This window comes from Ascaphus truei, chromosome 1, assembly GCF_040206685.1.
Source record: "Ascaphus truei isolate aAscTru1 chromosome 1, aAscTru1.hap1, whole genome shotgun sequence".
NCBI lineage: Eukaryota > Metazoa > Chordata > Amphibia > Anura > Ascaphidae > Ascaphus > Ascaphus truei.
Genome location: NC_134483.1, coordinates 145,805,376 through 145,832,346, shown reverse-complemented (window position 1 = coordinate 145,832,346; position 26,971 = coordinate 145,805,376). Strand labels below are relative to the sequence as shown.

Sequence of the window (26,971 nt, the reverse complement as noted above, 5' to 3'; positions counted from 1 at the left end):
AAGGTCAACTGATAACGGCATTGACTGGTGGTTTATTCTTATGTATCCCTCCCTAATTTGTCACTGCTGGGGTATGTCCCCAAGGTGCCCACTGCTAGGGTGATCAGGAAAGAAGAAAGTTTAAAACTTACCGTAATTTTCTTTTCCTGGAACCATGGCAGTGGGCACATAGGCATTAGACATACATAGTGAGGGTAACTATGTGCCCACTGCCATGGTTCCAGGAAAAGAAAATTACGGTAAGTTTTTTTGAATTTTCTTCTTTCTGGGTTCTGAGCTACAAAACGAAACTTTCATAGTCTAAATAGTCAATAAAACAAAGTCTTTAGGTTGACCGGGACTCAGCCCGAAAAGTCCTGGAACTCAAATCGGCGTGAAGTTCCTGACACCACCGCTATATCTCTTCCGGAGATGCCAAAATCCCTTGACCGGGAGAAAGTACCAAACGTCATGGTACTATTTTCGGCGTGTCGTTCCAGCCGCGACCGCTATGTTCTCTTCTCAGAACTTGGCCCCAAAAAGTGGGACTTGCCTTGAAATTTCTGAAGCCATCTTGCGTCTATCCAAGAGCATCTTTTGGTGAGTTCAGATTTGGCGCTTAGAATCTGAGGTCCGGATTGGCTGCTGGGCTTATAGTATTTCAGATTCATTCATGAAATACTACAACAAATCCGACCATGGGAACTTTAAAACCAGCCAATCAGAGGGCTGCCAGTCTTCCAAAGCTGGGCAAGCGGTTCTTCTGACTGTAACGAGGGCATGCGCGAGTTTGCCACCTTAGCCACTTGTTATTCAGAAGCCACCCGCAAGGTTAAATGCCTCCAAGTCTGGGAAGCCAAATGCTAGCCAGGATGGCTGGCATTGTTTCCTGGACGTGGGTACTCCACCTAACCATCCTGGCCAAATGGCTTTAACACCTCTTGCAGCATCTGAGGCTTTGAAGTATGGACTTAGGGCACACTCGGTGGCACCACTAATTGGTAGCCCACTAGCCCCCCTCAGAGTACCGTCTTTAAAAGTCCCAGTTTATAAGTATAATACATTTACAAACATCTCAGTTTAATAAAAATATACTGTTACCTTGTCTAAGTCTTTTGGGCTACGAGGGGTAGAATGGGACTATATACTTTTATTCCCACTAGCCATATCCCTCATACATTGTAAACCTGACTTAGACTGTAAAAACCTTATAGCCACATTGGCTATGAAACATGAAAAATCTAAGTCCCACAGTGAAATGAAAAGATGCTTAGCTTCAATCTCAGAGCTGTAGCTCCTTACCTTAACACATTTCTTTAGAACCAAAAAACACTTGGGCACACTCTCAGGGCTGTATCTTTTTCCTTTTCTGAAACTAGGACTTAGTTTTCATAAAACCTCTCACTGCTTAATATGCAGTTGGAGAAACCCCCTAGAACCTCTATACTGATTCTGGGGTATTTGGGCATATACTGGGGGTGCTTACTAACTTGGGGAACCTTGACTGTACCAGGCATATACAAATCCCTTTGCCCTCCTTTACCTTTCTGGTCTGTGTTGAAGCAGGGAAACCTGGAGGTGAGTCGCGTAACTGTTTTCAAGTGCGGACTTTGACCGGAGTGATGTCTTTATGTCCCCGGGAATCTGACCTGATTCACGGATACATTTTTGGGGTGGCCAGCAACTCTGGACCCCTTGTACCTATACATAATCTGACAACACCTTTACCACAAAGTCCCCCCTGAAACTCATAACCTGAGAATCTCCACTGGTTAGCACTCCTGGAAAGGACAACACAAAATCTTTGTCATACAATTGCATTCATTGCAGGCACAATACACAGGTGGAAGAGCTGACACTCCTGTGACAGGGCTCAGAGGTAACCAGCCAGGCATAATACCTTTATTGATGGCCTGGTTACCCCTTCACCGTCACACCGATGTATTTGGCCAAACTCCATATAAGATGTTTATTGGCTTACACATTAACAGGGCCCTTCATTTTCCATTTTTATTTTCACGGGAATTTAGTGTTTAATACAACAACAAAAACAAGTGAAAATTCGTGCAGAAAAGTTTTCCCCTAGATGAATATTGGGGTTTATTTTGGTATAGTACAATTTGCTAGTAAACTTTTACATTGAATAATTGGACCAAATAATTTTACTGTATTTAGACACATTTACTGGCTTGTGTGAATATCTGCTAGATGCTCTATATATGGGCTCCAATGTAAATGTGAGCAGTCCTTTTATTAACACATCTTATGCAATGTATTGTATTTTCCTAATACAATGCTCTATGAATTTGAGTGATACAAAATTCAAGTAAAAATCTATAAACTTAACCTGCGATTTTCTGGTAAATTGCTTGCAACAAAATACGTAGTATACGTAATACAAAATAAGTCTAATTCTCTGTATTTTAGAGACCTTTTTTATGCTGACCTTGATCTATATAAAATGAGTATTGACTGGTTTGCAGAGGATCTCGTTGGTGTAACTTTCAGTTGGCCTCATGTCCTGTTTATACGGCATGGTTTTTAAATGTTTTTCCAGAATTCTACTTTTATTGAAATATAAATTGTTGGCTTAACACTGTCCACTTGGGACTACATATTGTCCATGTTCCTACCACCTGTGAGAACTAGTTGATTACCTTTTTTTATATTTAAGTTATTCTTTTATGTATTCCAAGCCGTTCTGAATTCTTTTTACTATATAGCCCCCCCTTCTATTGGGACGTTGTTCCATGAATTCACTACCCTTTCAATGAAGACTGCATTTCTCACATTTCTCCTAGGCCCCACCCCGCTTATAATTGCAAACGTAAGTGAAACCTCCATATATTGCCAGGTCCCCAGTGGTCACTGCGGCGTGCGTGCCACACTCCACAGCACAGCCCTCTATGGGGCAGGCCCCAGTGGCTGTGTGGATGCGCAAAGCGCGATGACGCGTGTGCTGGCAGGGAAGACCAGAATTTTGCTGCAAAGCGATCACTCGGTCGGCGGGCAGCCAATGGAAGGGCGGATATGCCCCATCATGGCTGTGCCCCCGTCATGGCCCCGCCCCCACGCGCATCCCATCGCTCCCCTACAAACCGCAGATCGCGGCTTTTATCTGCACACGTCGCCAGTCGCGTGTGCAGCAGTAAATACTGGGGCTGTAGCCTAAGTAATACCCAGTCATGCCAGATACACATTTTCAAAATCTAGGACACAGCTGATGTCTAAACAAAAGCTATCTGAGGTGAATCTGGTTAATATGAGGCTGCTATCTACATTGGTGTCGCTTTCTTAAGCTTTAGGAAGAAATTAGACATTATTTTCCTGTTTCCCGTGGCAGTGGGTATGGTAGGGTTAAGTCCATCCTTGGCTTGAATAGGACAGGAAATGTAAATCTGCCGGTAGTACCAATAAAGGTCCCTCCTTCCTGCAGGTAGTCTTTTTCCTGTGCTACAGCTAGGAGTAGTGTTTGTAGTTTTGTAAACGACTCACCAGACTGCAGCTAGTGCAGTTAATTTAGGGGGATGTCAGCCTCTCTTCCTGCAGCTCTGACGTATAAGCACCGTGGGGAGTTGCTGTGCGGAGGCATCTCGGTACTCGGCGCTAACAGAACTGATGCGGGGACATTACTTGTTTTTTTTGCATGTCGTCCCATATTGTTTAAGAGCGCGTGCCTGTCTTGTGCATGCTCCCGACACACAGGCACAAGCATGGCTGTGCAGAAATGCCTTTAGCGCTCTGATTGAACAAACTGACAATGTCAGAGGCGCAACAAAGTAACGACCTCAGAAAAATAAAAGCACTCTGCAGCATGGCACGCTGGGCAGAAAGGAAAACAAATCCGCTGGAAGGATTGCAGAAATCGGCATGGAGGCTGCTGCAAGCAAGGTCGCTTCCTTAAACGGGGTGAGTCCTTCGTTTAGAGGAGACATCTAAAGAGTTGATTATGCAAGACTAAATGCATGTTTTGTTTTTTTTTGTCACTGTAATTCCTCTGTGATAGACAGAGGGAACTTTTTGACGTGGAAATGGAGATTATGCATCAGAAAAAAGTTGATGCGAAAAAAAAGCTAAATTGTGTGCAGCATGTAATAAGCCTGCATTAGAAGCTAAAACTATGTGGATATTGTCTTAAAGCAGCAGCAGGGGATCCAAATGACCAGATGAATAGTTTTTGTCATGGATGAAAGATACAGTAACTCAGTCTTGAGTCAGCAGCACAGCGAGCGACTAAACCAACACAAGAGATCAAAATCTCAAACCAGTTTGGATAAAGTGAGGGAGTCGTCGTCAGATGAATCGGAGGTACAATATCGGCATTTCTCAGAAGCCAAATACTGTACTTACTCCAAGCAAGAGATTCAGACAGAAAAATCAGACTTCAGTCTAGAACTGGTGGAACCTCTAATAAATGCAAGGAGGAAAACCTTGGAATTAGAGGATTAGCAGGTAAATCAGAGCAGACAATTTTATTTGGGGGAACCCAAAGAAAGTCTAGTTGTGTTCTGATCCATCAAGTGATTAAGGATATGATACAAGCAGAATGGTGCACGGCCTGATGAGAAAAACTAGTGATTCCCATGTAATTCATCAAAATATATCCTTTTGGAAGGAATTCTGGGAAGTAACTCTGCCATATCTAGTTAGAACAAAAACCACCTTATCAGTTGATGCAGCATCGTTAAAGGACGTGATGGATAGTGTTCTGAAGAAATCAGAACACAAACCTGCAATATCAACCATGTCGGTATCAAGAGCTATGCGTATATGTATCTCTAACATTGCTGAAGCATTAGAGAAGTCAAGCAAGCTTCAATTATATGTAAGAAAAAGTGGGGATGACCCCCAGGTGGTGCTTCAAATATGCCAGGTAGTCAAATGAATTATATATAAACACTTAAAAAATCGGTATGGCTAAGTGAATAAAGCGGTCTGAGTGTCCCGTGGGTATGCCGATGGTGTATGCGGGCCTGAATACCCTCACCTCACCTGTTTGGAGCCGTTGGAAGGAATATCCCCACGCCGATGGAACACACGCCCCCCCCCCCCCTTGGAAGATGGATGGTGGGGTGATAGCCTCCTCAGCCGAACATGCGGCAACCCGGTAGAAAGAGACTGACGGATGTAATGGAGACCTGCACGCAAAGTCTCCTGTCGTCTCACCGGGTGCCTGCTGGAAGTCTCCTGATGTACCCGTCCGTCGCTGCAGGGGGGTAGGTGGCGGCTGCTGGTGAGGAAGACGGAGCGCTCCAATCCTCCGCGCTGGGTCCGTCAGTTTTGTAACTTCCCGGGACAGGTGAGGGAGCAGGGTTATCGGCTGCACACTGGCTGAACCTGGTCCACTGCGTAGCTAGAAGGGGGAATCCTCTCAGTTGGAACAGCTGCTCCGCATTCAAAAAACCGAGGCGTGCTGCTATGCATGGGTAAAGATCAGGAACGTGGTGAGAGAGCAGAGCACTGCCGCAAAAAAGAAAATCAAAAGAAGAGGGCCTGATGCAAAAAAATAAATTATTTATTAGGCATGATAGCCAAAAAGAACAAACACACTAAGGTTTAAAAACTCTGACGCGTTTCCCGCCGTGGAGACGCTTTATCAGCCTCCACGGCGGGAAACGCGTCAGTTTTTAAACCTTAGTGTGTTTGTTCTTTTTGGCTATCATGCCTAATAAATAATTTATTTTTTTGCATCAGGCCCTCTTCTTTTGATTTTTTTTTTTGCGGCAGTGCTCTGCTCTCTCACCACGTTCCTAAGCTTCAATTATAAATGCTTTCAGAGAGCAAGTGGGCATACGACTACATTGCTGAAGCTTCACTAGATGCTGGGAAATTAGCAGCCAGATTAATGACATGTTTTGTAACTGCAAGAAGAGCTTTGTGGCCGAGACAGTGGGTGGCGGATTTGGCATCTAAGAACAGTTTATGTAATTGACCTTTGTCTAGGTTTCCATAAAATTAGATTGGCTCTGGTAACCTGTGTTGGAGGAAGACTCCATCAATTTCAGGGTCTGGACCTTAGCCGTTTTGGATGCTTGGGTGCAAAGTATAGTTCTCAAAGGTTATTTCTATAGAATTCAGAAAGATACCTGGAGATAAATTCAAGACATCCCGATTGCCAAGTGACGTGCCCTAAAAGTGTCAATGAATACACTTCAGGGTGGAATCATTGAAAATAAAATCATTTGTAGCAATGGAACAAGGTGATTGACTAGTGGATTTGAAGGACACATACCTTTTACATCACAATATGCGATAGCCACAGAAGGTTTCTGAGGTTCGCCATAGAACAGGCGCATTATCGGTTAACAGTGCAACCCTTTGGCCCTATCACTTCCACAAGAACCTTCACAAAGGTGATGGTAACTCTCGTGGCCAAATTAAGGCAGGAAGGTATCCAAATATTCCATAGTTTGGATGACATTTTAATAAGGACACAACACAAGTCTCAGTTACTTCCAACATTTGAAACGTGCTGGATTTCTTGACAATGCATGGATAGTTAGTGAATTTCAAAAAAGTAATCCAATGCAAAGCTTAAAATATTTGGGAGTACAATCACATACTCAAACAGGCACCCACGATAAAAGGAGACCCTAAAAAACCTGATCAGGACTGCCAGGCAATGCATGAGTATCATTGGCACACTCTCAGCCACCATTAAAGTGGCAAGATGGCACAGGCGGGCTTTCCACCAAAATTTTTCTAAAACTGCGACAGTCAGATGAGACCCATTGCAGTCTATTGTGCTTCCACAAGGGGTGAAGGAATCTCTAGTGTGGTTGGAACAGGATATATAGCTCAAGATTGTTCCCTACAAGAGCAGGTCTGGCTTATGCTCCCGACCGATGCAAGTGGCACATGCTGGGGTGCCCAACTCGGCACCAATGTAGCCAAAGGAAAGTGGCCTACCAGGTATCACAATGTACAAGCAAATATTCTGGAATTGAGTGCTAATTCTGGCAGTAATTCACCTCATTACAGATAGAAGGAAGCAGCCGAAGGATTTAATCAGACCGCCAAAGTGTGTGTGTGTGTGTACACACAAAGTGGGACAAGAAGTTAAGTTCTTCAAGAAGTATTCCCCATTATTTCCTGGGCAGAGCAACATCTAACCGATCTTACGGCAATACATATTGCAGGAAAGAAAAATCAGCGGAACTTAGTCAGGAAAATCGTCTCTGGCAGGGTCTATTTTCAGACAGTTGGAAACAAGGGGACTTCCCGAGAGACCTGAGGGTGGTGGCATCAAAAAAGAGGGTATATGCGCCGGGCACGAGCGTTGGAAGTGAAACTTCTTTTGTGTTTTGTAACTGACATTGAAAGAAATAATTACAATCAAAAACCTCAATCAAAATACAATTTCAGTGACAACACTAAGCTTAACTTGGAAAGTGGGTGCTCAGCACACCTGTGGTGTGTGTTTTTTTTTTTTTTTTTATATATTGTCACTGTAGCTTATGACAAGATATAATGAACACCAAATATCTGGGTTGAACTGAACGAGGCTTAGATATAATAAAATATAATTTATTCCTTAAAGAAGGTGAACACAGCAATATAGTACAATTAACAGACAAGAAGATAACACTTACTTAGGGTTGGGGAATGGAGAAGTATCCAATAGCAATTCTCCTGCAATCCAGTGAAATTCAAGATGGAATCAGAAGCACAACTCCAGCAATCCAGTGACATTCAAGATGGTATCAGCACAACTAAAAACTGTAGGGTTGACACAGTTTATATACCTGTGCAACCCTATTCTTAACATTGAACACAGCCTATTGGTGAACAATTATCTGTATCCACTCTCTAATGTGGAGACACAGACTAACAGACTAACCCATGCCCTCAGGTAACTATTAGACTGGCAGAGTTTGTTGATTGACCAATACTTAATCCCTAGACATTGGGTAACAATCAAGGCAGTTACTTTTTGATCACCGTGCTTAGGCTACTCAGCCGTCTGCCCTTCATGACTTATTAGCCTAGCAAATGGCGTCTGCATTTTCAGAATAGATCCAAAATAAAATACATATACACTTTAATATCTACACATATTAATAAGTTCCATTCTGGTGGGCTCAGTGGGTCGATCTTTGCCAGTTTTTAATGCCTACAGTGACTCCACATATTGGCCAAATATGAACTCTCTGCGACCTCCAGAATTGGAGATACAGAAATGCACTTTAAAACATTAATATACATGCTTATAATGAAACATGGGAACAGGGGAACATACATTTTCAAGGTATAATAAGGTGCAAACCTCATCCCTGGACCGCAGTCCAGTTAACCCCTTGTCTCTCTGGTGAGGTCAGGGGATGGCCATATGGGGTGCAACCCCTTTAATACCGGGCCACCCCCTTTCTCCCTCTACATATTTTAAATCAAGTGATTTGAGAATAAAGTATATTGAATGTGGTGCTTGTTTGCATGAGATTTATATATTTTTGTCTAATTTAGTAGCTTTATTTTCTTACATTTTCATATTTATTTCATTGGCTATACATTGTAATTGTCTGTTTAATATATAAATGGAGCTGCAGTATTCATTCCTATCTGTTTTACGGCACTGGCAGCTTCTGTGCTGGCGGATGTGAGATTAGCCAGCGGGGGCTCTTGTGCACGCGCCTTATGTCACTTCTGTTTCACATTTTAATCTCTGACTGAGTTTTGTCCCATCAGCATTTACTAGGTGCCACTAAAGAAGTTTCACTTAAAAAAAAAAAAAAAAAAACATTCTGTTCAAGTGTTTCACCTGGTAAGCAGCCTGTGTGGACGCCCTCTCCTTCAAATGGTACTTTCAACTGGCGTACATATTTCTTCCAATTCCTCTCATACTGAGGGTACTCAGGAAAATAAGGCTGGATGGGGCAGAAATAGTGTCAGTACTTCCAAACTGACCACACAGAGCCTGATTTCCACAATTAATCAATATGGTGATGGACAAATCATGGCAATTGCCAGTGTTCCCAGGTCTCCTGTCCCAGGGCCTAGTTCAACACCCCAATCCAGGAATTTGATGGCCTGAAGGTTGAGTGGAGCTGGCTCAAGACCAGGGGTGTCAGTCATACAGACCTTGATGGCAACACGGAAGACCTCAACACCGACCGTGTACTACAGGGCATTCAGCTTATCACTGTGATGTGTGTGTATATGGTGAAAAAAGATATATATCGATATACCATAGACTTTCACACATTCACTGTATTTTATTTCACACTACTCTTAACATTAATTAGGACATTAACACCTGTCACTCTCACTCTGCACCTCACTGCCATTCAAATCCCCTCCCCCAGTGTTTTCTGGATGAGAGAGCGGCTACTCAATTTAGCAAAGAGGGGAAGGGACGTGCTGTCTTTGGGTGAGTGACAGGCTGCTTAGCCTATCACAGAGTGATGGGCAGACATCTATAGAGAAATATAGTTCTAGATCTATATCAAGTATACATTAATTACATAGGCGATACAGGTGTTAATGTCCTATCACAGAGGGGGAGGGATTTGCAGTCTCGTTGTCTTAAGATTGTTTGTTAGCAACCCTGTAACAACTAAACCTTTTGTACGGAAACCTGCCTATGCCTTTTTGAGAGAGATTACCTTAATTAAGAGATTACCACCTGTCACTCTCCCTCTGCACCACCCACTGTCATTAAAATCCCTTCCACCAGTGTTTCCTTGGTGTGTGAGAGGCTGCACAGTAACACAGAGGGAGTGGGATGTGCGAGTCGTATTGCTGTCTGGGTGAGCGATCGGCCACTCAGCCAATCACTGAGGGATGTGCAGACATACTTAGATGTGTGTTTCAGCTTTTGTATCATGACTGCTTGGAGGAAAGATGTGGCTATTTTATAGGACCTCCCACAGGTGGAATTGTTTTCTGTCCAATCTCAGCAGTAGGGTGGAGCTCAACCCGTTGGTTAGATCTGCCATGGAAGGACCTTTAAGGAAAATAAAATGATTGCGAGCTCAAACTATTTTCTCTCTTCCCCACCACAATTCTCAGTTACCTCTATATTTATGTATATTTGCCTGTACGATTGGGTTCCTACAGTATGTGTCTGAATGCAGTGCGCACTGACTTTCAGAGATTTGCACTGTACAGCCAGGTAAGGTAAATGTTTTCGAACCACTATAAAATCTTTATCTCTTAATGAAGTCCCAATGTTTACTGTTTGTTGTGGCTGTAAAAGGTATCAGTCTGCAAGGAATCTGACTGTGTAGCAAAATGTTAGGACCTCTGTCATTCTCACAAGATCAAGCCTGTTTAACTTTAACTTCTTAAACAGTGTTTGTTAGCTGACCGTCCAGGGACACACGCATAGTGAATGCTTTCTTATTCCTTCAGGTTTCAAAACATAAAAGGCTGCACTTCACATACAAAACCGAATAGATAATTTTAATTGCAGATCACATTGAATGTGTAATTTCCCCTCTGAAACATAATTCAATTTCATTTTACTGGAATGTTACAAATGGTATCAGACTAAAATCTGTGTTCCAGAATTTACAGGAATTAATCTTTACAAGCTCCTCAAAGAATATCTTCTTTCGGACGAGCAATTGCAAGAGAATGGATTTCCCCGACCAAATCCTGAGAAACCTGGCAGTGCTTTGATATACAATGGGGTAACAAAAACAATAGTTAGTGATGGTAAGTAAATGGCTATTAATCATTATATGCTGAATAATCCTGCTATGTATATTGTAACAACAAACAGACTAAAGCGCGAACTCTCCTCGTGTGATTAATATAAAGTGCAACAAATGCAAAGATTGTAACTCTCTATGGTAGATCAGAAACACGAATCTATACGAGGATTGGATATTCAGGAACTCCCCAGGTACATAAAACAAAGAAAATATATAGTACAGCACAATTTATAACACAATGCAGTGAGCAGTGAGTCCAAATACAAACTCACATGCTCCACAGAATAAGCAAGCGTTGTGACCACTTTGGGTCTACGACGTCGGCACTCTGCTCACACACACAGTGCCTATGCAGTGGACCCAGAGTGGTCACAACGCTTTTTTTTTTTTTTATTCTATCGAGCATGCGAGTTTGTATTTGGGCTCACTGCTCACTACATTGTATGTTATAAATTGTGCTGGACTATATATTTTCTCTTTGTTTTATGTACCTGTGAGTTCCTGAATATCCAATCTTCATATAGATCCGTGTTTCTGATCTACCATAGAGTGAGTTGCAATCTTTGCATTTGTTGCGCTTTATATTAATCACACGAGGAGAGTTTGCGCTTTAGTCTTTGTTGCTACTTCTAGGGGTGTTGAGAAACACCCTTTTTTTAGCTGCACCTCTCCACATGTATTAATCACCCTATATTGGTGGTTTTTGTTCGCCTTCACTAATCACTCTCTTGAAGTGATTTAGGTTTGCGCTTTCTATATTGTTCTATGTATATTGTAAAGATGAGGGGTTGAAACTCCCAAAAATGTAACTTGTAACCAATTACATTTTAGTTTTTTGCAATATATTGTACTATCCGTTATTAAAAAATAATTCAGTTGATGTATGCTGGTAAACATGTGGGTACTGTATATAATCCTAGCTTTAAGAAGAGTTTGCTGTCGCTGTGGAGAAATGTATTCTGTGACCTCACAAGGAAAGCATGTCCGTAAGGAAGAGTGCACGTACCACTCTGGCAGAGTTCTCAGACACAGAGGTAAGTCAAGTTTTCAGTTGTTAAGTGGAACAATATCGCCATCTTCCCTGAAGTTTTTACTTTGTGCGCTCATGTGACAAAGCAGTACAATAGTGTGGAGAAATGGCAATTATATGAGTAAGACGAGCTATAGTTCAGATTAACGTAAAATTTAGTCGGACAAGAGATGTCTAAGGTGCACACAATGAAGGGTAATGCCACTAGCAAGAGACTGAACAGAGCTCGGTATACTAGGAGTGTCCGTTATTTGAGATCCACAAAATTCATGCATCTAATAAAGAAAAGCTATTTTATGTGATGCTGGCATTTTCATTTGGAATGACGGAGCCAATTTTGAACTGTGTACATATTAATAACGTACCCTTTTTTTGGGAAATGTGTTTTACTTGCAGTTTAATGAGCTGTAAGAATCTTAGTGATTTATTTTACATTAGTTCCTGGTGGTATGGAAACGCGCTACAGTTGTTGTGAAGCAGTGGTAGGAACTCCAGGATGTCAAGTTGAAAAGGTAAATTTGAAATATATTCTAATATGTCTAGTGTACATTTTTGTCACAAGGTAATTCGATTAATATCAATTAAAAGTTGCAATTTTAAAAATTGCAGAATTACAAACTTTATTGTCAGTGACAAATTAGATGGTTCTTGTGTTAATAGTAGGAAATATGCCTGATTAACATATAAATGGTTTTATAGAAAACTGCAAATCTCTCCCCCCCCCCCCCCCCAGTCCCTCAATATATAAATATATACATAGAAAATATTTTAGTTGTCCACAGCGACTCGGACGAAGGAGCCAGATTAGTAAATATAAAATGTTCCTTTTAGGACACCATAGGGCAACCCTGCGTTACCACTGCCATCTGACAAATGTCACATCTGTTTTACGTAATTCAGTCGGTGCTGTATAAGCATCTTACTGTTCCTTCGTCCTTTTTTTTTTGAGTAACATTTGTTTTTTTTTCTAGCTTCATGTCCATGATTGTCCAAAGGAAAACCTGGATGGATTTATAAATACTTTTATAAAACTACAGCCATCTGATGGGAATCCTGGAGTATTTTCTCTGGATTGTGAAATGGTATTTGCTCTTGGTTTTTTTTGTTTTTGATTGCCCAGCATTTAAATATTTCAATCTTGTATCAAGTGTTTTAATTCCCTCCCCCACCCCTCCATCTTTGCATTTTAATACATGTATACAGTGATGCAACAACAGCATTTTATGCTTAGATGGATTTATATCTCTCCAAAAATAAAGGGAGCAATGATCTATACCATGTGAAAGAGAAAAAAAAAAGTACATAGTGCAGAATTGCTATACACATGTGGTAAAGTGTAAAATAAAAACCTCCAGATTTCTTAGCAATCAAAAAAAGCATTGGTCCCCAAACAGTGGCAGCAGTGTCCCTGTCCTGGGCAAGATGTCAGGTGGTTCCAGTGAGTCTCAGGAAAAAGAGAACAGACAATAGTGCAGACTGTCACGGTAGACCAGGTCTTTTTACATATTTTATATTTAAGGGTTCAGTCACAATGCAAAACAAGGAAGTGAAATAAAATGAGGTTTATTTGGATAAGACCTCGGAAACGCGCAGAAATACAAAATACAGAGAATATACACACTTACTGGGATCTGGGGGGTTGAGATCTAGCCCTTTCCTAGTTGCAGGGGCACCTGTTTCAGAAAAAGGCGTTACTCTGTTCTCTCCGGTTGGTTCCAGCCTGCTGGCTGGGCCTCTCCATGCTTCTGTTGTTGTTATAGCTCTATCCCCCAGAAGCACTTTTGAGAAGTCTTCCAGCAGCTGCTCATCTCTTCAAATCTCCATCAAAATAAAGAGAGGTGCTACATTGCACTCCCTTTATATAGGGCTTGCTCCATACCTAAATAATTGAGGTGGCTGGCAGCCAATTAGAGCACGAATTGTGGTTGTACATTCACTGATGGGAGGGGAAAATAAAAAACTTGCCAATGGAAATCGTGCCTATAAGTTTGAAACCCCAGCAACCGGTTTCCTGGCTTGCCCCATACCTCCCACTGGGTAGGTTCCACAATGTCTAGCTGGAACAAAGGCTTTCTACTCCAGATATCCTGTTCACAGCCCTTCCCATGTTGTAATTAACACAGGGAATCCCTATACTTGGTCTGGTGGCATTGAAATGCTAATTCACACCTGGCTGCCTTTTGTCCTGTATGCAGCTCCGCTCACAGCACAAACACACAATGCGTTGTATTTTTAAAACACTTTAAAACTAACATTTGGTCCCTAGAGCTTGCACTCTACAATTTGGACCTAAAATGTGGGGTCTGTGAACTGGGGCTCTAAAACCTGTTCTAGGACATCAGCCCCTACATCCAATGCAGTAACATTTGATCCCTAGAACTGACACGCTAAAACTGATCTGCAAGCTGGGGTTCTAAAACCTGCGATAGCATACAAGCCTTCTAGACCCAGCTCTAATACCTTGCTGGCAGGCAATACAGGTTAACACGGTTTGCCCCCAAATATCCCCCTTTTTCCTCATGTTCCTGAAGTCTCTGCCCTGCAGCTATTTCTCATAAGGGGCTACCCAGTTATAAGCTTGCACAGGCAGCTACAGAACCATGAGTCAAAGGGAATACAGCACAGAATGCATTAACTGGCCCACTGGGCTTACATAGTTAACCCCACACACACGGTTCCTAGCTTATCCCCCTATGGGGGACAGTATATGGGGAACAGAATTACAGGGCAAAATGGTAAGGTACAATATTAAACCCAAGAGCTGACACTCTCAGCCTTTGTTATACGGTTTAAGGGGTAACCAGTTGGGTGTGACCTTTATTAATGACGACCGGCTACCCCAATCGTCACACTGATAGTATAAAATATAGTTGTGGCGGTAGGGGTAACCAAGGCAACATAATAAAGGTTAAGCCGTCTGGTTACCCCTGAAATCGTGGGGTTCCTGGTAACTACATAAGCACCATAGGCCAGGGACCAGGGATAATACTTGTAGAGAATAAAGTGACCCCTGCTTTTTTGTTTTTATGTTCCCTTGGCCCTAGAACTGTGAGATTTCAATTTCTTATCAGTTTTAGGGGGGATATTTGGGTAGAAATGCAGTTATTTTGTTCGCAGTAGTTCAGGGGCCAAAGTTACCGGTAGTCCTTTAAAGCTGCAGTTCAGTCTTTTTTTTTTTTAATTTATTTTTTTACTTCAATAGTTTTATGTGTGCAATCTCTAATTACCTAAAGAACTGTATAGCTGCAGGTCAATTAGTTCTCCATGTATTGATTGGCAAAATTTGGTGACATTAGTGAAGGGATCTGTTTTTCTTCTGCTTCTTTCTCTCAGTGGAAGCTCATGAATATTCATGAGCACTCCTGCACTGACATGTGCTAGAGGGAGGGCAGGGCTGACAAAGGGGTGTGCCAGAGCTTGTGACAGGACATGAAGGGGCAGTGCCTTAGCAAATGCTTGTTAAAATAGAATACAAGAAAATTGGTCTTTCAAAGTTGTTGTTTTTTAAAACAGAAAATGCTAAAAGTATTTTTTCTTACTACAGAACTGATTTATTAAAAAAAACACACATGCAGGATATTGACTGAACTGCAGCTTTAATTCTCCCCGACGAGCAGGTATGATTTGCCGGTACATGGGGTGAATTACACCAGGGCAACCCAGTGTCCCCCCCCAGACTCCTGGATTTCTATCCCAAATCCATTTCCCTTATAAGTATAAGATTCCCCAATGTGTGTACTTTATTAAAGTGTACTTTATAATGTTTTAGACATTTACTTTAAGGCTCTATACAGTCAGAGAGGGCATCAGCATAGACACCAGCATGTCTGTATAGTGTCCGTAGTTCAAAGAGAAGATGTCCTGAGGTGAGAAGTCTTGGTGGGCGAGGGAAGGGCGACTTGCCAATGAGTTAGCAGCGCTCTTAGGGGATTCTCCCATTGGCGAAATCATATTTCCCACTCACCCGGCTTTTCGAGCCGGCTTGGCATGCCGCCTCCTATGACTTCAGCCCAGAGATAAGCCCCTGTTTCTATTGGCTGGTGGGGAGAAGTTCCTGCGCTCTAGTCGCTCCTCCTTCCTTCATGCGGAGGGTATATAAGGAGAAGCCGCAGACAATTTTGTAGCTTGAGTCAATGAATCTAGGGCAGGCTTTTCAAAGTTGCTCTGTGCCAAATAGTAGAGCAACCGACTTCGTTTTGAAGCTAGAAAAGTCTGCCCTGCAGAGACCAAGTCAAACGCGAGGACCAAGTTCTCATTTTAGAATGTAGTGGTCGCGATCAGGAGTTCCTGCCGGATCTCGGTCCAGGACGTCCGGAACAAGGTTTCGATCAGGGTAAGCCCTGCACCTAGGAATGGTTAGATCTCAAACCCCAGACCCCAGTAAGTGTGTATATTCCTGGTTTTTGTATTTTGTTGTATTTCCGAGGTTTTATACAAATAAACCCCATTTTATTTCACTGCCTTGTTTTGCCTATTGAATGATCCCTAAAATATAAATAGACCTGGTCTACCGTGACAGTAGTTTATATAAAAACCCTAAAATCAAGGCTTACACAGTGACAGAATCATAACAGCATATGTTGGGCATTGTGTGGTATCTCTAGGTCCAGGTTGAATAGCGATCTCACCGCCTCCTAGTCCCTCAGTACATCCGCATGTGTCACTTCTGCCTACGTTAGAACCGTCTGGTGAGGCCGGACGGTCTGTATGAGGGCTGAGTAGAGGTTATGCCTTTTTATATTTATATATCGCCTTTTTTCACTATGAATGTTTATGGGTTGAAGTCACTTAATATTGGTATTTTGTGGACCTTTTAATTTTTGTTCACTACATATATTTATATCAATTTCTTCTCACTGGGGTTTTATAGGAGTGTGTTAGAGCGCAATCTGCTGTTTTGTATATAGTTGGATTTTTAACCTGATTTTTCCCGTCAGTGCTACACAACACATGGCTTGGAGATGACGAGAGTCACAGTGGTTGATCCCAGCCTGCAAGTTGTTTATGATACATTTGTTAAACCAGATAATGAAATCATAGATTACAACACTAGGTAGGTACATTTTTATGTTCCTCCCAGTATCCAGCAGATAAGCTTACTGCAATGCAAAACCTATCATATTATACAATGTGTATGGTGCATTACAAATACATGTTTACGCTTCAGTTAAATGTTTAGTATTCCATTTTAATTGTTGTATAATTTGTTTTATGAAACAATACTTTTTCCTAAGCATATCCATGGCAGTGGGCACCAAAGGGTTAAGTTCCCACCTTCCAGCTGGGCTAGGAAAGATTAAAGATCTACACCTGTAGGAGGCCCTATATATAGGCACCTCTCCTCACAGGCAGTTTTTGTTCTGTCCTACCAAGCTGAAATTAGTCTTTTGGTGAAATATTTTTTTTCTTTTGGGGCTTACCTGACCTGCTTGCAGTTTAGCCAAAGGGAATTCCTGTGCCATCTCTCTTCCTATGAAGCCCCTGCAATTTGCTCCCCTCAGGGTTGCTGGTCAGTGGAGATTGCAGTTGGAGCTATGCTGCATAGGTCACGCTGACAACAGCTACTTCAAGGACCCCTACGAGATTTATAATGGACCTCCGGCTGATGCTGACTCCGTCACAGTGGCTCCAGTGGGAACTCATGTCCACATCATTCCCAGCCTTACACGCATGCTCAGCACTCATTTTCTCTCGGCTGTGACGGGCACTCACAATAACATCACAGGCGTCCAGAAATCTTAAAGGGAGCTCGGCGTGGCTTCATTCCCTGCTGCCCTGCTTGAGGACGTGAAGGAGAGCTTAGACAGCACTAAAGTGCGTACTGGAAAAGACCTGCGCTGAGGCACCATGGAAGCTAACTTGTCCATTTTTTCTGTCATTAAAATCCAAAGGTAAGCCCCAGTGTGAGGATCTGGTGTAGGCTCTGCTACAGAGTTTGATCCAGACCTTGCTGCTCCTGGTTCCTCATCAGTGTCTGCTGTGCAGACCCCTCCCAGCAACAAATCAGAGCTCTGATTCTAGAATCCGCCTCTGCTGTGTAGCTCTTCACCGATTTGCCTGTTCCTCCTTTTATAGGCTCAGCTATTTTGCCTCTGCAATTCGGCTGAGCATAATAGTTATTTTCTTCTTGACGTTGTACTGGACGCAAGCACTCTGTTTTGCCCTGTCCTGCCTTGCCGTGCCTTGTTCTCTCTTGCATTCCAGTGACCTGGACCATGGACTCTACCTTCTACCTGTGACCTCAACTACCCTCCAGTCTCCTGCCCTTGACCTCGTGAGCATATCTACTACCTTACTTCTCCAACCCCATACCCGGCTACACGACGCTGAACCTGCACACCGGACGTGGCCTCTCGGCTTCAGGTCGGTGTTTACAAATCCCCACCTCTGCCTCGCCGTCCTGTTTGTGACGAGCAGTAATCTTTCGCGGTCCCTTGTCCAGAGACTCGGGCACATGTTTTGCAAGAGTTGAGTCCACTCACCTTTAGGTCGGAGACAGAATTAATCACTTCCAAGAGGAGTGGATGCAATAAATTACGGATGCCTGCGTACCCCATGTCATGGGAGACGAGGTATTTACACCTTTTAAACCAGGATCATAACATTGAGCAAAACAAGGAGGTAAAATAAATTCTGATTGTTTCCTTGGAAACAGACGTACACACAATGGATTACAATATACAATGGAAAACATACTTACTGGGGGTCTAGGTGAAAAAACTAGCCTTTCCTAGCTTCTACAGTCCATAAAACAATGTCTTTAGGTTACCGGGGTTTAGCCTGAAAAGCCCTGGAACTCAAATCGGCATGAGTTACCAGACGCCACCGCTGTATCTCTTCTTGAGATGCCCAAATCCCTTGACCGGGAGATAGAACCAAACGTCCTGGTACTCCTTTTCAGTGTGTAGTTCCAGCTGCGACCGCTACGTTCTCTTTTCAGAACTTGGTCCCGAAAAGTAGGACATGGATATTTCAAGGCAATAAATTTTCTGAAGCCGGCTCGCGTAGATTTCTCCAAGAGCATCTTTTGGGGATTTTGAATTTGATTCTGTTGTCTTGGCGCATAGAATCTGAGGACCGGATTGACTGCTGGCTTTCTTATAATATTGCAGTCCCATTCATGGAATATTCCAGCCAATCCGAGCATGGGAGAATTCCTACCAGCCAATCAGAGGTTTGCCATGCAAGGATAGATTAGAAATCTGACAGGGGCATGCACCAACCTCTGCCAGCTGTGAGTCAGAAGCCACCGGTGGAGTTAGTCGTCTCAAGGTCTGGGCTGGGCAAATAATAATCTGACTTTCATTCATGCCAGGACGAGGGTACTTGAGTCTAACTCTTCCGCCTAAATGGCTTTAAAACCGTGGCAATCTCTGTGGCTTCCAACTCCGGGACCCGAGCAAACTCAGTGGTGCCACAGGGTCTCTCGGAACCAAAGACTTTGAAATCCCCAGCGCCTATACAGTGCATAAACATATACCATTATACACAATGTCAGAAATTGACAAAATTGTTAAATATTTTTAAGTCCTTTTTTTTAGCTTTGACTGAAAAGACATACACGTTAGTTTCAGCGCTCCTAGACCTTCCTATAAGAATGTGTAAAAAGTTAAACCAAATAATGCTTAGTTTCAACCTCAGACTTGCTTGTCTAAACACACAGGAATTTGCACTTGGACATAAAATCAGCTTGCAACCTTATCAAGGGTTGAAGCACCCCAGAACCTCTATACTTGGTACTGGTGATTGGGGCATATACTGCGGGACTCATTAACCTAGGGACCCCTGACTGTACCCGGGATACACATCCCTATGCCCTCATTTACCTTTCTGGTCTGTGCGGAAGCAGTGAAACCTGGTGGTGAGTCGCACAACTGCTTTCCAGGGAGGACTTTGCCTGGAGGTCCATGTCTACATGTCCCCGGGAATCTGACCTGATTCCCGGACACATATTTGGGGTGGCCAGCAACTCTGGACCCCTTCTACCTAGACACAATCTGTACAAATACGAACCAGCACCCACAGGGATTGATAATGTCCAATGAATCCAAAAAGCGGGAGAAAAGTCCAGTAGATCCAAATGAATGTGAAATCTCCAATCAATGGGTCCGTGACATGTGGACAGAAACAGAAGAAATTATCATAGTGTATACTATTAAACAGAGACTACATGAAATAATTAAAACAAAGTACAAAGTACAAACACCATGACATACAGGAAACACAGAAGCTGAAAAATAAAACTATTTATTAAAACAGAGGAGCCTGCTGCAGCGGGTCATCAAGGGGTTAAAACCCAAAACCCTACTTACAGCAGGGCCGGATACAACGAGCGTGTGCAACCAAACAGGAACGAATGCCAGGTGCAGAGAAAGTCCTCCGTAGGCGCTTATGTGTGTGGGGTGGTGACTCGGACTCCCTCCGATATGCAGGGGATTCCCAGAATGAACGCAGGGATAGGGAGCTGCACAGTTACACAGCCGAATGGAAGGGGTCCTCTCTCGCTATGACGTCACTTCCTGTAGGGGTGGTCAGGAACGCTACACGGAACCAGCACTCTCCAAAGGCGCCGTGACCTTTGACCCTACGCGTTTCGTGACTGCGTCACTTCCTCAGGGGATAGTTAGGTGGAGGTGAAGCAGCACTATATACACCTCTCTCGGCACTGATTGGACATAATAGTCATCAATTTTTTCAGCAGCAGAAAAAAGCCAAAAAAGTAGAACAAAACACGGAACATCTATCAGTAGCAGTAGCTACCAGTAATCAATATCATATACTTTCCGAAATAGTCAGAGAGTGAGATAGAAAGTGTGGGTTACACCCCGCTTCCAACCCCTAGAGTTAAGACTACTTTTTCTTTTTTAGAATGGAGGGAGAGGAGAGCATCTCTTTCCAGAGATAGAGATAGAGATCAGAAATCCCCCTTTAGATTTACAGCCCCTGAATCTGAAAAAGCGATTCAGAGGGGATAGTAGGAGTAATGGCCTAGATCAGTACACTAATATTTTCAATATTGGTAGATATGAGCTAAAAAAACACTGAACGGAAAGTGCTTGGTAAGGGCCTGACGTTTGCACCTGTATGTGACCCCAATAGTTTTAATTTATATATTGATGTACACAGATTTGCGAGGAAATTGGCTCTCAAAAAATATTTTGCTAGAGATGCCTTGACTACCCAAACATGTACACCAACTGTAGGGACCACAACAGATGTCATTAAGTCAAAAATGTTAAACGGTCCACGTTCTATCCAAAATATGTGCAGGGACATCTAGTTAACACATTCGTTGAAATGGTTACAAAGGACCTGAAAGTATCCAGTCGGACATTTAAAATCCGACATGATAATTTAAGTAAACTAGAAAAGAGGTCCTGGCTCATTTGGAGGCCAATGAGAATATAGTGGTCAAACCTGCTGACAAGGGGGGAGGTATTGTTTATTATGGATCAGGTTTTCTACATCCAAGAGTCCTTACGACTCCTGAGCGACACAGACCCTGTCAGGTGACCCTTTTGAGTCAATTTAAACAAGTGATGTTGGCTCTCCTAAACGAAGGGCTGACGAACTTTGCTATCACTGCAGATGAATTTGATTTCTTGAGGATTGCCTTTCCACGTATCCCTCTTTTTAATTTCATTCCTAAAATATACATACACCGCACTAAACCACCGGGTAGACTTATTATTTCAGGGATAAAATCACTAACATCTAATTTATCACAATTTATTAACTTTTATCTTCAACCATTTGTTTGCACTACTAAATCTTATTTACGTGACACTACACATGTCTTACAGATACTACGAGGTGTAGAATGGCGGCCGGGGTACATGTGTTTGACAGCTGATGTAACTTCTTTGTATACAGTCATCCAACATGATTTTGCCTGCCAGGCTATTTCTCGAGTATTGGATTCTGACACTGATATGACACCAGGTTTGAAACAATTTTTGTTAGAAAGTATTCGTCACATTCTCACTCACAATTATTTTTGTTGTGATTCACAATTTTATTTATAGGTATGTGGGACGGCCATGAGCACGAAATTTGCACCAAGTTATGGCAACCTCTTCATGGGCATGTGGGAAGAGGATTTTATATGGAACAACTGCCCACTTGGTGCATATTTGGTGCTATGGCATTGCTACATCGACGATGTGGTGTTTATTTGGTCTGGGGGTTCACAATTATTAGATGAGTTCATCGTATACCTTAACAATGACAGAAATGTAAAATGTACATGTCATTTTGATGAACAGATCAATTTTTTAGATCTGAATCTATACATTGTTATCAATATAATTCAAACAAAGACCTTCTTTAAACCTGTCCAGGCCAATAACTATCTAATGGCACATAGCCATCATAATCCCCAGTGGATCAGAAATATACCCAAGTGGCCGTTTGTACGCCTGAAGCGCAACTGTTCCGATCCCTGGACCTTTGCGTGTCAGGTACAAGAGCTGAAACAAAAAATTATTCAGAGAAAATATCCTGTTGACCAACTCAACCATGTTATGGGACAGGTGGATTCAATCGACAGATCTGCACTTTTGGAGTATCACAAAAAATCTAGATCCAGTGGGGATGAAAATATAGCCTTTGTTACCCAATATAATCAAATGGCACCATGTATTAGACATGTTTTAAAGAAGTATTGGCCTATTTTATTAAGAGATAACACTCTGGCACAGGTACTTACCCCCACTCCGAATATAATTTTTACTAAAGCTAATAATCTGAAATCTTTGGTAGCACCGAGTTGTCCACTGTCCAGAAAGAAATCTCATTAATCTATTGCCGTAAAAGGGTTTTTTACGTGTACAAGATGTACTGCCTGTGCCTATGGCAAAGCAGGAACAATATTTAAATCAAACGTCACCTCCAAGGTCTATCCAGTTAAATCCTTTATTAACTGCCATTCAACGTATGTGATTTATTTACTTACCTGCCCCTGTGGCCTGCAATATGTAGGGCGGACTGGGAGGTCCTTTCAAAGAAGAGTGTATGAGCATGTCTATAATATTAAGAAGGGCCTAACAACTCGGTGTGTCCCATCATTTTCTAATGTGTCATAACCAGGACCCTAAAGGACTCCGATATCAGGCAATTGAAACTGCCGCTACCAGTTGGAGGGGGGCTATAGGCTCAATCAGATCAGCAGACGTGAAGCCTTCTGGATCTATGAGCTTAGGACCCTCTCTCCAAATGGTCTAAATCTAGATTTTGATTTAGGGGTCTTCCTGACCAAATAGGACTGGACTGGATTTTATTGCTAATAGCATATTTCAGTCATGATTCATTATACAGTCTGGCTCCCCTTCACTGTCATTTTCTGTTATTTTCTTTTATTTCTGTCTTTTCTCCATAAGCAAATGCATCTGTTTGCAACATCTGTGTGTAACATCAATGCACCCTTGCTGTCATCCGCTATGCTGTATAACGAGTACTTCATTATGTTATTCTATTATTTTTGGTTTTTGATATTGTCCTTTTTTGTTGATTTGTTTGTTTAAGTTAGAATTCTAGTTTGTCCTTTTCAGAAGCTGTTCTTTTAAACTCTATTGGACTATGATTACAATTGGTCCAATCGGTGCCAAGAGAGGTGCATATAGTGCTGCTTCACCTCCACCTAACTATCCCCTGAGGAAGTGACGCAGTCACGAAACCCGTAGGGTCAAAGGTCACGGCGCCTTTGGAGAGCTTGTTCCGTGTAGCGTTCCTGACAACCCCTACAGGAAGTGACGTCATTGCGAGAGAGGTCCCCTTCCATTCAGCTGTGTAACTGTGCAGCTCCCTATCCCTGCGTTCATTCTGGGAATCCCCTGCATATCGGAGGGAGTCCGAGTCATCACCCCACACACCTAAGCGCCTACGGAGGACTTTCTCTGCACCTGGCATCCGTTCCTGTTTGGTTGCACACGCTCGTTGTATCGGCTCTGCTGTAAGTAGGGTTTTGGGTTTTAACCCCTTGATGACCCGCTGCAGCAGGCTCCTTTGTTTTAATAAATAGTTTTATTTTTCAGCTTCTGTGTTTCCTGTATGTCATGGTGTTTGTACTTTGTACTTTGTTTTAATTGTTTCATGTAGTCTCTGTTTAACAGTATACACTATGATAATTTCTTCTGTTTCTGTCCACATGTCACGGACCCATTGATTGGAGATTTCACATTCATTTGTATCTACTGGACTTTTTCCCCCCCTTTTTGGACTCATTGGACATTATCAATCCCTGTGGGCGCTGGTTTGTATTTGTACTTTCTGTCTTTTCTGATGGTGTTCATACCAGTTTTTCCTGGCTGCCTTGGCATAATTTCACCTTCTGCATATTGTTGCATATTGTTGCATATTGTTTATATAGCCTTGATAGGGACTAGCGCTTCTAAGCACATTCTTTCTGTGTTGCTAGACACAATCTGACAACACTTTCACCGCAAAACTCACTCTGAAACTCCTAGCCTGAGACTCTCCACTGGTTAGCATTGTGCCATGACGGGGTTCAAGAGCTGACACTCTAATCTCCCCAATATGGCTCAGAGGTAACAAGCCGGGCAGAAGACCTTTATTTATGACTTGGTTACCCCCTTCACCATCATACCCCACATCACCCAAAAGGTTATTTTTTGGAATTCAAGATGGTACCCAGAAAAATCCTTTTTTTAACATCGATTTTTTTCAAAGTGTAAGGAAGCCGTTGTAGCCTTAAAGCAAAGTGTAAGCATGCTATTAAAACCGATCAATAGAACCTGTTCCCTTGCATCAAAGATTTCAGGGATTCTAGTCAATCCTAAAACAGAAAAGCCCAATGCTACATCCAATGGGACAAAAATACACAGTGAAATACTTATATTCTCTTGAAAAAGGGTCATTTAATTAAACCCTTTGGCCAAAGCGTTATAAGCCTGCAAGCCACATCAAGGCATGATCAGTGAGCAGGTCCTAACACTACCTGATAAAATTCTAATTTTACCTCAATTTGGAGGGAGAATAACCACATTGGGTCTGTCAAAACACATGAACATGAAAAAGACCTGCTAACTTAGAAAGTGGGGAGGGGTGAGCTTAAATGGAACATGGAAGCTGTCTTGCGCTCAAGTGTACAGTTCAGGCACCCATAAGTGTCAATTTTGCCAATTGAGAGCGGAGTGTGACGAGGCAATGAAGACCACTATTTGAAATCGGGGCTGGGAAGGAATAGCCTTACCTCCATGTAGTCTCCGATCTGGGTCCTGCTCTGATCTTCCTCTGCCACTCTTGCGTGCGTCCGGCAGATGAACATATGCTGAAGTGAAGGAGAATCCGGCGCTACTGCATAGGCAGAAATCCAGGCAACTTCCGGTGTACAATTGAAAAAACTTTATTCCAACAGCATACACAGAGAACCCAGGTTACACCACAGCCTCCCCCTCAACGCGTTTCACGCTATGGAGCAGCGCTTCGTCTTGGAGTGGGGAGGTGAGGTCTGAACCTGGACATTTAAATAAAAAAGCCCTCGAAAGCGGACCTGATTGCCCAACGTCATTCACCTGCATCTAAATAACGCAGTCCATTTGTTTAAACACAGAGATAGAACAGTCCTTATAAATACTTAAGGTAATTGAATAGATACTTTTAAATCCCTCATGCTTATGGTATAAAGAATGTGGGATGTTACAGTATGAGCTGGTATCTATATTACCTGAACTGTCTAAAGGTGCACTCCTAGCCAGGGACATAGGGGATAGTCGTACTTGTTTTCAAAGATCTCATAAAGACAATTTGACTCCTGACCAGAGGGCAGCAATCAAGTCACTATAGTTCCCCTGAAATATAAACAATACTCACAAATCCTAGGAGTGGTAGCCAGGCTGTGCAGCTTCCAATATGTAGTAAACTGAAATAAATGGAGAACAAAGCGCACAAGCAAAAACGGAGCAGGAAGGACCCAGAATCAAAAATAAATTAAAAGGGCACTTTAATGTGACAAGAGACCCATCCAACGCGTTTCGAACGTCACAGCGTTCTTTTTCAAGGATAAAACACAGTGTAGTAACATCCATTAAATACCCTCTTACCTGCAAGCAGTTTCGCGCCAAAAACGGAAGCACAATGTCATGACGCAATGCGCGTCACCGCGCATGCGCAGAACAATCCGGCGCCGTCTAAGGGCAAAACTGTCCATACAGGCAGTGTGTACATAATAGTATGGGCAATGCATAGAACAACATAGTGATTCAAATAGTACAACGATCAGACAATGCATATCCAAGATGGATAACAATGATGTCATGATGCAATGCGTGTCATTGCGCATGCGCAGAACGTCACGGCACCGTTAGAGGGCAAAGTAATCACTGTATAGGATTGAAGCAATACAAGTGAGGGCAATAATACGGAACCCATGAAGGGACAAAAAGTACATATCAAAGGACAAAACAATGAGCAGACCATTACATCTCTTAAGCTAATCAAAAAGCAATCAGAAAAAATATATTTAAAAATGCATATAGCCACAAAATATATTAAAATGCAAAAAAATTAAATAATTAAAAACCAAAACAACCAATAATTGAAATAAGGAACAAAAGTAATATTGAATGGTAATGAAATAACAGGGAAATAATAATAATACTAAAAGTAAAATAAATGATAATACCAATATGCATATGTATGTGGAATACCACAAATAATTAAACTGTAAACAACATAAAGGGAAATAAAGTATATAATATAACCAAATAATAATAATTTGATAAACCAAATTTTTAATAACTATAAAAGAAAAATAATGATATTATCTTACAGAAAATGGGCTAATTGCCAATCAATATTCAAACCCATAGGGAAGCGTGTTTGGAGAATAAAAATCCAATACGCTATCCTACGAACCGTAGATTGATACGGTCACCTCCTCTAGGTCTATTATTAACTAATTCAATGCTCAGGAAGGAGAAATTCCTGGTACCTCCCTGACCACATTCGGAGAAGTGTTTGGAAACAGGATGATTTTGTCTTTCAATCTTATGAGTCTTAAATGCTCTAATATCCTGACCTTAAGAGCTCTAATCGTTCTTCCCACATATCTTTTGCCGCGGCCACGTTATGAGGTATACAACAAATTTACTTTTACAATTTATGAAATTATTGATATAAAATTCCTTAATATGACTTTTGTCATCATCATGTGACTGCGGCAAATTATCATGGAAAAAACTTTTGGCTGGCTTCATATGTCTACAAACGCTACAGTAACCACATTTGAAAGAACCCCTGGTAATAAAGGATTTATCAATCCTAGGAGTAATTAGGTCACTTGGGGAAA

At 42.2% G+C, this 26,971-nt stretch overlaps 1 protein-coding gene across 4 annotated transcripts in view; it reads left to right on the top strand.

Annotated features, from left to right (window-relative positions):
* LOC142492712 (RNA exonuclease 1 homolog) overlaps positions 1 to 26,971 on the top strand; it is a 74,644-nt gene that overhangs the window by 29,239 nt on the left and 18,434 nt on the right. For 2 of the 4 annotated variants that reach the window (XM_075595605.1, XM_075595615.1), the window contains exons 9-13: positions 10,486 to 10,635; positions 11,555 to 11,668; positions 12,103 to 12,176; positions 12,636 to 12,746; positions 16,602 to 16,717. In XM_075595605.1, coding sequence (XP_075451720.1) covers positions 10,486 to 10,635; positions 11,555 to 11,668; positions 12,103 to 12,176; positions 12,636 to 12,746; positions 16,602 to 16,717 — 565 coding nt within the window. Of the gene's footprint in view, positions 1 to 10,485; positions 10,636 to 11,554; positions 11,669 to 12,102; positions 12,177 to 12,635; positions 12,747 to 15,208; positions 15,283 to 16,601; positions 16,718 to 21,467; positions 21,607 to 23,213; positions 23,340 to 26,971 lie in introns of those variants that run through there. The other 2 variants (XR_012800888.1, XM_075595629.1) reach the window with 2 other exon arrangements.